The sequence below is a fragment of the Oncorhynchus clarkii genome, unplaced genomic scaffold, assembly GCF_045791955.1.
Source record: "Oncorhynchus clarkii lewisi isolate Uvic-CL-2024 unplaced genomic scaffold, UVic_Ocla_1.0 unplaced_contig_464_pilon_pilon, whole genome shotgun sequence".
NCBI classification, from domain to species: domain Eukaryota; kingdom Metazoa; phylum Chordata; class Actinopteri; order Salmoniformes; family Salmonidae; genus Oncorhynchus; species Oncorhynchus clarkii.
In genome coordinates, this window is record NW_027257926.1 from 147,501 (window position 1) to 161,309 (window position 13,809).

At 49.5% G+C, this 13,809-nt stretch overlaps 1 protein-coding gene across 1 annotated transcript in view; it reads right to left on the reverse strand.

The window, feature by feature from the left end:
• Nucleotides 1-9,293, reverse strand: part of LOC139393666 (protein kinase C beta type-like) — an 81,273-nt gene extending 71,980 nt beyond the window's left edge. The window contains exons 1-2 of the mRNA XM_071142007.1: nt 8,808-9,293; nt 5,290-5,321 (exon numbers count right to left, since the gene is read on the reverse strand). Of these exons, the coding sequence (XP_070998108.1) occupies nt 5,290-5,321; nt 8,808-9,010 (235 nt within the window). The 5' untranslated portion in view covers nt 9,011-9,293. The remainder of the gene's footprint in view (nt 1-5,289; nt 5,322-8,807) is intronic.
• Nucleotides 9,294-13,809: the final 4,516 nt, after the last annotated feature.

Below are 13,809 nucleotides of genomic sequence, written 5' to 3' on the forward strand. Positions count from 1 at the left end.
CCATATTGATTTTGTTAGTCACTCTCACTCAGATATCATATCAGAAATAAACATTTCTCTCCACCCCACAAATGATCTCTGCTGTCAAGAGGAGTTATGGATGTGGGTACGCAGACCAGCGAGCGGCCCCCACCCCGTCACGATGAGCTGCTCCCACCCCCAACACGATGAGCTGCTCCCACCCCGTCACGATGAGCTGCTCCCACCCCCAACACGATGAGCGGCCCCCACCCCCAACACGATGAGCGGCCCCCACCCCGTCACGATGAGCTGCTCCCACCCCATCACGATGAGCTGCTCCCACCCCCAACACGATGAGCTGCTCCCACCCCCAACACGATGAGCTGCCCCCACCCCGTCACGATGAGCTGCTCCCAACCCATCACGATGAGCGGCCCCCAACCCATCACGATGAGCGGCCCCCACCCCATCACGATGAGCGGCCCCCAACCCATCACGATGAGCGGCCCCCACCCCATCACGATGAGCGGCCCCCACCCCATCACGATGAGCGGCCCCCACCCCATCACGATGAGCGGCCCCCAACCCATCACGATGAGCGGCCCCCACCCCATCACGATGAGTGGCCCCCACCCCCAACACGATGAGCGGCCCCCACCCCCACCCCTATCAAAGACCCATCATGATGAACGGCTTCCCCCCCCACCACAATCAAAGACCCATCATGATGAGCGGCCCCCACCCCCACCAAAGACCCATAATGATGAGCGGCCCCCCACCCCCATCAAAGACACATCATGATGAGTGGCCCCCCCACCCCCACCCACATCAAAGACCCATCATGATGAGCGGCCCCCACCCCCACCCCCATCATGATGAGCGGCCCCCACCCCTATCAAAGACCCATCATGATGAGCGGCCCCCACCCCCATCATGATGAGCGGCCCCCACCCCCATCATGATGAGTGGCCCCCCACCCCCACCCACATCAAAGACCCATCATGATGAGCGTCCCCCACCCCCACCCCCATCATGATGAGCGGCCCCCACCCCTATCAAAGACCCATCATGATGAGCGGCCCCCACCCCCATCATGATGAGCGGCCCCCACCCCCATCATGATGAGTGGCCCCCCACCCCCACCCACATCAAAGACCCATCATGATGAGCGGCCCCCCACCCCCACCCACATCAAAGACCCATCATGATGAGTGGCCCCCCCCCCCCCCCCCCATCATGATGAGTGGCCCCCCACCCCCACCCACATCAAAGACCCATCATGATGAGCGGCCCCCACCCCCACCCCCATCAAAGACCCATCATGATGAGCGGCCCCCACCCCCATCATGATGAGCGGCCCCCACCCCCACCCACATCAAATACCCATCATGATGAGCGGCCCCCACCCCCATCATGATGAGCGGCCCCCACCCCCATCATGATGAGCGGCCCCCACCCCCATCATGATGAGCGGCCCCCACCCCCATCATGATGAGTGGCCCCCCACCCCCACCCACATCAAAGACCCATCATGATGAGTGGCCCCCACCCCCACCCACATCAAAGACCCATCATGATGAGTGGCCCCCACCCCCACCCCCATCATGATGAGTGGCCCCCACCCCCACCCCCATCAAAGACCCATCATGATGAGTGGCCCCCACCCCCACCCCCATCATGATGAGTGGCCCCCACCCCCACCCCCATCAAAGACCCATCATGATGAGTGGCCCCCACCCCCACCCCCATCATGATGAGTGGCCCCCACCCCCACCCCCATCAAAGACCCATCATGATGAGTGGCCCCCACCCCCACCCCCATCATGATGAGTGGCCCCCACCCCCACCCCCATCAAAGACCCATCATGATGAGTGGCCCCCACCCCCACCCCCATCAAAGACCCATCATGATGAGTGGCCCCCACCCCCACCCCCATCATGATGAGTGGCCCCCACCCCCACCCCCATCAAAGACCCATCATGATGAGTGGCCCCCACCCCCACCCCCATCATGATGAGTGGCCCCCACCCCCACCCCCATCAAAGACCCATCATGATGAGTGGCCCCCCCCCCCCCACCCACATCAAATACCCATCATGATGAGTGGCCCCCACCCCCACCCCCATCATGATGAGTGGCCCCCCACCCCCACCCCCATCATGATGAGCGGCCCCCACCCCCATCATGATGAGTGGCCCCCCACCCCCACCCCCATCAAAGACCCATCATGATGAGTGGCCCCCACCCCCACCCACATCATGATGAGTGGCCCCCCACCCCCACCCCCATCAAAGACCCATCATGATGAGTGGCCCCCACCCCCACCCACATCATGATGAGTGGCCCCCCACCCCCACCCCCATCATGATGAGTGGCCCCCCACCCCCACCCCCATCATGATGAGCGGCCCCCACCCCCATCATGATGAGTGGCCCCCCACCCCCACCCCCATCAAAGACCCATCATGATGAGCGGCCCCCCACCCCCACCCACATCAAAGACCCATCATGATGAGCGGCCCCCACCCACATCCAAATCAAAGTTGCCCATCCCTGCTATAAATAATGACTGGGATCAATCACAGCGTGACATCACAGCTGGACACACCCCCGCTGCCCCTCCCCTGTAACCGACTCCTCCCCGTGACAACGGAACCACCTGTCACCAGATGGGACGGACCAGAAGACAACAGCAGACATCAGGTCTAACCGTTAACCATCAACAAATCACCATAGCAACGTGGGGAATATTTCTAGTCATTACATTTGGCTACTGTATTATAATGACATGGTATATAGTAACCTACTACAACATATAGGCTGCTATAGTAACGTACTACAACATATAGGCTGCTATAATAACCTACTACAATATATAAGCTGCTATAGTAACCTACTACAATATATAGTCTGCTATAGTAACCTACTACAACATATAGGCTGCTATAGTAACCTACTACAATATATAGGCTGCTATAGTAACCTACTACAATATATAGGCTGCTATAATAACCTACTACAATATATAAGCTGCTATAGTAACCTACTACAATATATAGTCTGCTATAGTAACCTACTACAACATATAGGCTGCTATAGTAACCTACTACAATATATAGGCACCTACTACAACATATAGGCTGCTATAGTAACATACTACAATATATAGGCTGCTATAGTAACCTACTACAATATATAGGCTGCTATAGTAACCTACTACAATATATAGGCTGCTATAGTAACATACTACAATATATAGGCTGCTATAGTAACCTACTACAATATATAGGCTGCTATAGTAACCTACTACAATATATAGGCTGCCATAGTAACCTACTACAACATATAGGCTGCCATAGTAACCTACTACAATATATAGGCTGCTATAGTAACCTACTACAATATATAGGCTGCTATAGTAACCTACTACAATATATAGGCTGCTATAGTAACCTACTACAATATATAGGCTGCTATAGTAACCTACTACAATATATAGGCTGCTATCGTAACCTACTACAATATATAGGCTGCTATAGTAACCTACTACAATATATAGGCTGCTATAGTAACCTACTACAATATATAGGCTGCTATAGTAACCTACTACAATATATAGGCTGCTATCGTAACCTACTACAATATATAGACTAGGCTGCTATAGTAACCTACCACAATATATAGGCTGCCATAGTAACCTACTACAATATATAGACTGCTATAGTAACCTACTACAACATATAGGCTGCTATAGTAACCTACTACAATATATAGGCTGCCATAGTAACCTACTACAATATATAGACTGCTATAGTAACCTACTACTATAGTAGGCCAATAGGCCCATAGATAAGTCCTATATATAGACTACTATAGTAGGCCAACAGGCCCATAGATAAGTCCTATATATAGACTACTATAGTAGGCCCATAGATAAGTCCTATATATAGACTACTATTGTAGGCCAACAGGCCCGTAGATAAGTCCTATATATAGACTACTATAGTAGGCCAACAGGCCCATAGATAAGTCCTATATATAGACTACTATAGTAGGCCCATAGATAAGTCCTATATATAGACTACTATAGTAGGCCAACAGGCCCATAGATAAGTCCTATATATAGACTACTATAGTAGGCCAACAGGCCCATAGATAAGTCCTATATATAGACTACTATAGTAGGCCAACAGCCCGTAGATAAGTCCTATATATAGACTACTATAGTAGGCCAACAGGCCCGTAGATAAGTCCTATATATAGACTACTATAGTAGGCCAACAGGCCCATAGATAAGTCCTATATATAGACTACTATAGTAGGCCAACCGGCCCGTAGATAAGTCCTATATATAGACTACTATAGTAGGCCAACAGGCCCGTAGATAAGTCCTATATATAGACTACTATAGTAGGCCCATAGATAAGTCCTATATATAGACTACTATAGTAGGCCAACAGGCCCATAGATAAGTCCTCTATATAGACTACTATAGTAGGCCAACAGGCCCGTAGAGAAGTCCTATATATAGACTACTATAGTAGGCCAAGAGGCCTGTAGATAAGTCCTATATATAGACTACTACAGTAGGCCAACAGGCCCGTAGATAAGTCCTATATATAGACTACTATAGTAGGCCAACAGGCCCGTAGATAAGTCCTATATATAGACTACTATAGTAGGCCAAGAGGCCTGTAGATAAGTCCTATATATAGACTACTACAGTAGGCCAACAGGCCCGTAGATAAGTAATATATATAGACTACTATAGTAGGCCAACAGGCCCGTAGATAAGTCCTATATATAGACTGCTATAGTAGGCCAATAGGCCCATAGATAAGTCCTATATATAGACTACTATAGTAGGCCAACAGGCCCGTAGATAAGTCCTATATATAGACTACTATAGTAGGCCAACAGGCCCATAGATAAGTCCTATATATAGACTACTATAGTAGGCCCATAGATGAGTCCTATGTATAGACTGCTATAGTAGGCCAACATGCCCGTAGATAAGTCCTCTATATAGACTACTATAGTAGGCCCATAGATAAGTCCTATATATAGACTACTATAGTAGGCCAACAGCCCGTAGATAAGTCCTATATATAGACTACTATAGTAGGCCAACCGGCCCGTAGATAAGTCCTATATATAGACTACTATAGTAGGCCAACAGGCCCGTAGATAAGTCCTATATATAGACTACTATAGTAGGCCAACAGGCCCGTAGATAAGTCCTATATATAGACTACTATAGTAGGCCCATAGATAAGTCCTATATATAGACTACTATAGTAGGCCCACAGGCCCGTAGAGAAGTCCTACCTTGACACTGGAAACCTTGCTTCCCGAACCCCCTGTGAAGAGAAATGAAACATGAGGTTTATTATGGACTCCGATGATGGAATGTCCTCACTACAACACACGGCTTTCTAACGTTGGAATTGTGGTTGTATTTATTAGGGATCCTCATTGGCTGCTCTTCCTGGGGTCCAAACACACCGAACGTCCACATTACTGACAAAACAACAGACAAAAACACAGTTAACTGTGTTCCCCCTCTAACCACCAATCTACCTGACCCCCCCCTCTCTAACCACCAATCTACCTGACCCCCCCCCCCCCCCTCTAACCACCTGTCTACCTGACCCCCCCCCCCCCTCTAACCACCAATCTACCTGACCCCCCCCCCTCTCTAACCACCAATCTACCTGACCCCCCCCCCTCTCTAACCACCAATCTACCTGACCCCCCCCCCCCTCTCTAACCACCAATCTACCTGACCCCCCCCCCCTCTAACCACCAATCTACCTGACCCCCCCCTCTCTAACCACCAATCTACCTGACCCCCCCTCTCTAACCACCAATCTACCTGCTGACCCCCCCCTCTCTAACCACCAATCTACCTGCTGACCCCCCCCTCTAACCACCAATCTACCTGACCCCCCCCTCTCTAACCACCAGTCTACCTGACCCCCCCTCTCTAACCACCAGTCTACCTGCTGACCCCCCCCCCCCTCTAACCACCAGTCTACCTGACCCCCCCCTCTCTAACCACCAATCTACCTGACCCCCCTCTCTAACCACCAGTCTACCTGCTGACCCCCCCCTCTCTAACCACCAGTCTACCTGCTGACCCCCCCCCCCCTCTAACCACCAGTCTACCTGCTGACCCCCCCCCCCTCTAACCACCAGTCTACCTGACCCCCCCCTCTCTAACCACCAGTCTACCTGACCCCCCCCTCTCTAACCACCAATCTACCTGACCCCCCCCTCTCTAACCACCAGTCTACCTGCTGACCCCCCCCCCTCTAACCACCAGTCTACCTGACGACCCCCCCCTCTAACCACCAGTCTACCTGACCCCCCCCTCTCTAACCACCAGTCTACCTGACCCCCCCTCTCTAACCACCAATCTACCTGACCCCCCCCTCTCTAACCACCAGTCTACCTGCTGACCCCCCCCTCTAACCACCAGTCTACCTGCTGACCCCCCCCCCTCTAACCACCAGTCTACCTGACCCCCCCTCTCTAACCACCAATCTACCTGACCCCCCCTCTCTAACCACCAATCTACCTGACCAGTCTACCCCCCCCCCTCTCTAACCACCAATCTACCTGACCCCCCCTCTCTAACCACCAGTCTACCTGACCCCCCCCTCTCTAACCACCAATCTACCTGACCCCCCCCTCTCTAACCACCCTACCTGCTCTCTAACCACCAGTCTACCCTGACCCCCCCTCTAACCACCAGTCTAACCACCACCAGTCTACCTGACCCCCTCTAACCACCAGCCTACCTGACCCCCCCCTCTCTAACCACCAGTCTACCTGCTGCCCCCCCCCTCTAACCACCAGTCTACCTGCTGACCCCCCCTCTAACCACCAGTCTACCTGCTGACCCCCCCTCTAACCACCAGTCTACCTGACCCCCCCTCTCTAACCACCAGTCTACCTGCTGACCCCCCCCCCTCTAACCACCAGTCTACCTGCTGACCCCCCCTCCCTCTAACCACCAATCTACCTGACCCCCCTCTCTCTAACCACCAGTCTACCTGCTGACCCCCCCCCCCTAACCACCAGTCTACCTGCTGACCCCCCCTCTAACCACCAGTCTACCTGACCCCCCCCCCCCCCTCTAACCACCAATCTACCTGACCCCCCCTTCTAACCACCAGTCTACCTGACCCCCCTCTCTAACCACCAATCTACCTGACCTCCCCCCTCTGATCACCAGTCTACCTGACCCCCCCTCTCTAACCACCAGTCTACCTGACCCCCCCCTCTCTAACCACCAGTCTACCTGCTGACCCCCCCTCCCTCTAACCACCAATCTACCTGACCCCCCTCTCTCTAACCACCAGTCTACCTGCTGACCCCCCCCCCTCTAACCACCAGTCTACCTGCTGACCCCCCCTCTAACCACCAGTCTACCTGCTGACCCCCCCTCTAACCACCAGTCTACCTGACCCCCTCTAACCACCAGCCTACCTGACCCCCCCTCTCTAACCACCAGTCTACCTGCTGACCCCCCCCCTCTAACCACCAGTCTACCTGCTGACCCCCCCTCTAACCACAAGTCTACCTGCTGACCCCCCCTCTAACCACCAGTCTACCTGACCCCCCCTCTCTAACCACCAGTCTACCTGCTGACCCCCCCCCCCTCTAACCACCAGTCTACCTGCTGACCCCCCCTCCCTCTAACCACCAATCTACCTGACCCCCCTCTCTCTAACCACCAGTCTACCTGCTGACCCCCCCCCCCTAACCACCAGTCTACCTGCTGACCCCCCCTCTAACCACCAGTCTACCTGACCCCCCCCCCCCCCTTCTAACCACCAGTTTACCTGACCCCCCCTTCTAACCACCAGTCTACCTGACCCCCCCCCTCTAACCACCAGTCTACCTGACCCCCTCTAACCACCAGTTTACCTGACCCCCTCTAACCACCAGTCTACCTGCCCCCCCCCCACCCCTCTAACCACCAGTCTACCTGACCCCCGCCCCCCCCCTCTAACACCAGTTACCTGACCCCCCTCCCTAACACCAGTCTACCTGACCTCCCCTCTAACACCAGTCTACCTGACCCCCCCCCCAACACCAGTCTACCTGACCCCCCCTCTAACACCAGTCAACCTGACCCCCCCCTAACACCAGTCTACCTGAACCCCCCCCCCCCTAACACCAGTCTACCTGAACCCCCCCCCCTCTAACACCAGTCTACCTGAACCCCCCCCCCCCCCCTCTAACACCAGTTTACCTGACCCCCCCTCTAACACCAGTTTACCTGACCCCCCCCCTAACACCAGTCTACCTGAACCCCCCCCCCTCTAACACCAGTCTACCTGAACCCCCCCCCCCCCCCCCCCTCTAACACCAGTTTACCTGACCCCCCCTCTAACACCAGTCTACCTGACCCCCCCCATTCAGTTTGTACTTAATGAGCTGAAGATAAATCAGATCATAACATCCTTGAATGGACCGACACACACACACACACACACACACACACACACACACACACACACACACACACACACACACACCAACCACCTGGAGTCAGTGTGTGATGCGGTAGAATGGTCGATAGACTGACTCTCTGTCTCTGGTGGGTCTGACCACACACAGGACACTAACAATGGCGGACTAATGGTTATACAACCATGTTCCATTCGGTTGTTGGAGGCTGTGTGTAAAGGCTGCGGGTTTATATCTCTTGTTAGCAATTCATGCGTCTCTCTCTGTCTCTCTCTGCCTGGCTAAAGTCATTCAGCAGCAGGTGAATCACCTGTACCCTGCGCGCCGCACACACACACGCACATCCCCCACGCACGCACACTAACCAGATGAAGTCCGTGCAGTGGCTGCAGAACGTGGGCTGCTTGAAGAAGCGCGCGATGAACTTGTGGTCCTTGACCTCGTGCACGTTCTTCTGGCGCAGAGCTCCTTGGCGCGCGAAGCCCCTCGCGGCCCCGCTCTCCCGCCGCTCGGATCCCCCGGTGCTCGAGCTCTCTCCGTCGCTGCTGCCCTGCTCGCGGTCAGCCATTTTAACGCGGAAGTGTTTTGAAATTAGGAGGAAAGAGAGAGTTGTGTGTCTTTTTCAGAAGGTGCCTCCCTCCCTTATTCCTCTCTCAGTGTCGGTTTCCCCCCGGTGTTCGCTCGGTGTGAATGTCCTGACTCCTGCCAAGCCTCACACTGCTGGGTCCCCGACTCCCCGTGGGCCCTGCTTCCCTGTTCGCTCGGATCTCCCACAGCCCCCGGAGACTGAGCAGCGCTGCTACAGCTGTGGCGACGTGCTGCTGGTGTGTGAGCGAAGCGCCTCGTGCAGTGTGTATGTTGTCTGCAGGAAGAGTGTTGCGCTGGAACCGTGAGATTGGGGGCAATGAAGGCCCCTCCCCCTTATCTACTCCGAATTCCACCGTACACGGTGTGAGTGTGTAGGAAGAGACAGAGGGACTGTTTTTGTCGCAAACATTTCGGTGAACAGTAGGGTGTAGCCTAGGTCATGAGAGAGACAGAGATACTGACAAGAGAGAAGGGGTGTGTTATTGAATGTTAGTGAATGTTATTGAATGTTAGTGAATGTTAGTGAATGATACTGAATGTTATTGAATGATAGTGAATGTTATTGAATGTTAGTGAATGATATTGCATGTTAGTGAATGATAGTGAATGATATTGAATGTTAGTGAATGATAGTGAATGTTAGTGAATGTTAGTGAATGATACTGAATGTTATTGAATGATAGTGAATGTTATTGAATGTTAGTGAATGATATTGCATGTTAGTGAATGATAGTGAATGTTAGTGAATGATATTGCATGTTAGTGAATGATAGTGAATGTTATTGAATGATAGTGAATGTTATTGAATGATAGTGAATGTTATTGAATGATAGTGAATGTTATTGAATGATAGTGAATGTTATTGAATGATACTGAATGTTAGTGAATGATATTGCATGTTATTATTGTATGTTAGTGAATGTTATTGAATGATAGTGAATGTTTGTGCTTGTAGGTCTAAAACATCCCCAGAGAGATAAACAACCTGGACACTTGTTGAAGATCATCTGACCAGCCACTCAGCCAGTGAGAAAGAGAAGGACGTGGGTGGAAATCTAGAATGTAGAGGATGATGGAATAGAACAGTAGAATAGATGGAACACCAGAATATAGAACAGTAGAATAGATAGAACACCAGAATATAGAACGGGAGAATAGATAGAACACCAGAATGTAGAACAGTAGAATAGATAGAACACCAGAATATAGAACAGTAGAATAGATAGAACACCAGAATATAGAACGGTAGAATAGATAGAACACCAGAATATAGAACAGTAGAATAGATAGAACACCAGAATATAGAACAGTAGAATAGATAGAACACCAGAATATAGAACAGTAGAATAGATAGAACACCAGAATATAGAACAGTAGAATAGATAGAACACCAGAATATAGAACAGTAGAATAGATAGAACACCAGAATATAGAACAGTAGAATAGATAGAACACCAGAATATAGAACAGTAGAATAGCTAGAACACCAGAATATAGAACAATAGAAGAGATAGAACACCAGAATATAGAACAGTAGAATAGATAGAACACCAGAATATAGAACAGTAGAATAGATAGAACACCAGAATATAGAACTGTGGAATAGGATGGTAAAGTCACAGAGCTCTAAGGGAGTGACGTGGATCCTGGTAGAATAGGAGGGTAAAACCACAGAGCTCTAAGGGAGTGACGTGGATCCTGGTAGAATAGGAGGGTAAAGTCACAGAGCTCAAAGGATCCTGGTAGAATAGCAGGGTGAAGTCACAGAGCTCTAAGGATCCTGGTAGAATAGCAGGGTAAAGTCACAGAGCTCTAAGGATCCTGGTAGAATAGGAGGGTAAAGTCACAGAGCTCTACGGATCCAGGTAGAATAGGAGGGTAAAGTCACAGAGCTCTAAGGATCCTGGTAGAATAGCAGGGTAAAGTCACAGAGCTCTAAGGATCCTGGTAGAATAGGAGGGTAAAGTCACAGAGCTCTAAGGGAGTGACGTGGATCCTGGTAGAATAGGAGGGTAAAGTCACAGAGCTCTAAGGATCCTGGTAGAATAGGAGGGTAAAGTCACAGAGCTCTAAGGATCCTGGTAGAATAGGAGGGTAAAGTCACAGAGCTCTACGGATCCAGGTAGAATAGGAGGGTAAAGTCACAGAGCTCTAAGGATCCTGGTAGAATAGCAGGGTAAAGTCACAGAGCTCTAAGGATCCTGGTAGAATAGGAGGGTAAAGTCACAGAGCTCTACGGATCCAGGTAGAATAGGAGGGTAGTCACAGAGCTCTAAGGATCCTGGTAGAATAGCAGGGTAAAGTCACAGAGCTCTAAGGATCCTGGTAGAATAGGAGGGTAAAGTCACAGAGCTCTAAGGGAGTGACGTGGATCCTGGTAGGTAAAGCCCAGCCTCTCTCCAGATCTGAACCATCAAGGAGATAAACCACTAGGAAAACAGGTGTAGTAGACCTTACAGTGAAATGCTGAATACAACAGGTGTAGTAGACCTCACAGTGAAATGCTGAATACAACAGGTGTAGTAGACCTCACAGTGAAATGCTGAATACAACAGGTGTAGTAGACCTTACAGTGAAATGCTGAATACAACAGGTGTAGTAGACCTCACAGTGAAATGCTGACTACAACAGGTGTAGTAGACCTTACAGTGAAATGCTGAATACAACAGGTGTAGTAGACGTTACAGTGAAATGCTGACTACAACAGGTGTAGTAGACCTCACAGTGAAATGCTGAATACAACAGGTGTAGTAGACCTTACAGTGAAATGCTGAATACAACAGGTGTAGTAGACATCACAGTGAAATGCTGAATACAACAGGTGTAGTAGACCTTACAGTGAAATGCCGAATACAACAGGTGTAGTAGACCTTACAGTGAAATGCTGAATACAACAGGTGTAGTAGACCTTACAGTGAAATGCTGAATACAACAGGTGTAGTAGACCTCACAGTGAAATGCTGAATACAACAGGTGTAGTAGACCTCACAGTGAAATGCTGACTACAACAGGTGTAGTAGACCTCACAGTGAAATGCTGAATACAACAGGTGTAGGTAGACCTTACAGTGAAATGCTGAATACAACAGGTGTATCGACCTTACAGTGAAATGCTGAATACAACAGGTGTAGTAGACCTCACAGTGAAATGCTGAATACAACAGGTGTAGTAGACCTTACAGTGAAATGCTGAATACAACAGGTGTATCGACCTTACAGTGAAATGCTGAATACAACAGGTGTAGTAGACCTTACAGTGAAATGCCGAATACAACAGGTGTAGTAGACCTTACAGTGAAATGCTGAATACAACAGGTGTAGTAGACCTCACAGTGAAATGCTGAATACAACAGGTGTAGTAGACCTTACAGTGAAATGCTGAATACAACAGGTGTAGTAGACCTTACAGTGAAATGCTGAATACAACAGGTGTAGTAGACCTTACAGTGAAATGCTGACTACAACAGGTGTAGTAGACCTTACAGTGAAATGCTGAATACAACAGGTGTAGTAGACCTTACAGTGAAATGCTGAATACAACAGGTGTAGTAGACCTTACAGTGAAATGCTGAATACAACAGGTGTAGTAGACCTTACAGTGAAATGCTGAATACAACAGGTGTAGTAGACCTCACAGTGAAATGCTGAATACAACAGGTGTAGTTGACTTTACAGTGAAATGCTGAATACAACAGGTGTAGTAGACCTCACAGTGAAATGCTGAATACAACAGGTGTAGTTGACCTTACAGTGAAATGCTGAATACAACAGGTGTAGTAGACCTCACAGTGAAATGCTGAATACAACAGGTGTAGTAGACCTTACAGTGAAATGATGAATACAACAGGTGACTTATAGGCTCTAACTAGAAAGGCTATATACAGTAGAGAGGCTATATACAGTAGAGAGGTTATATACAGTAGAGAGGCTATATACAGTAGAGGGGCTATATACAGTAGAGAGGCTATATACAGTAGAGAGGCTATATACAGTAGAGAGGCTATATACAGTAGAGAGGTTATATACAGTAGAGAGGCTATATACAGTAGAGAGGCTATATACAGTAGAGAGGCTATATACAGTAGAGGGGCTATATACAGTAGAGAGGCTATATACAGTAGAGGGGCTATATACAGTAGAGGCTATATACAGTAGAGAGGCTATATACAGTAGAGATGCTATATACAGTAGAGAGGCTATATACAGTAGAGAGGCTATATACAGTAGAGAGGCTATATACAGTAGAGGCTATATACAGTAGAGAGGCTATATACAGTAGAGAGGCTATATACAGTAGAGGCTATATACAGTAGAGAGGCTATATACAGTAGTGAGGCTATATACAGTAGAGAGGTTATATACAGTAGAGAGGCTATATACAGTAGAGAGGCTATATACAGTAGAGAGACTATATACAGTAGAGAGGCTATATACAGTAGAGAGGCTATATACAGTAGAGAGGCTATATACAGTAGAGAGACTATATACATTAGAGAGGCTATATACACTAGAGAGGCTATATACAGTAGAGGCTATATACAGTAGAGAGGCTATATACAGTAGAGAGGCTATATACAGTAGAGAGACTATATACAGTAGTGAGGCTTTATACAGTAGAGAGGCTTTATACAGTAGAGAGGCTATATACAGTAGTGAGGCTATATACAGTAGAGATGCTATATACAGTAGTGAGGCTATATACAGTAGAGAGGCTATATACAGTAGAGGCTATATACAGTAGAGATGCTATATACAGTAGAGAGACTATATACACTAGAGA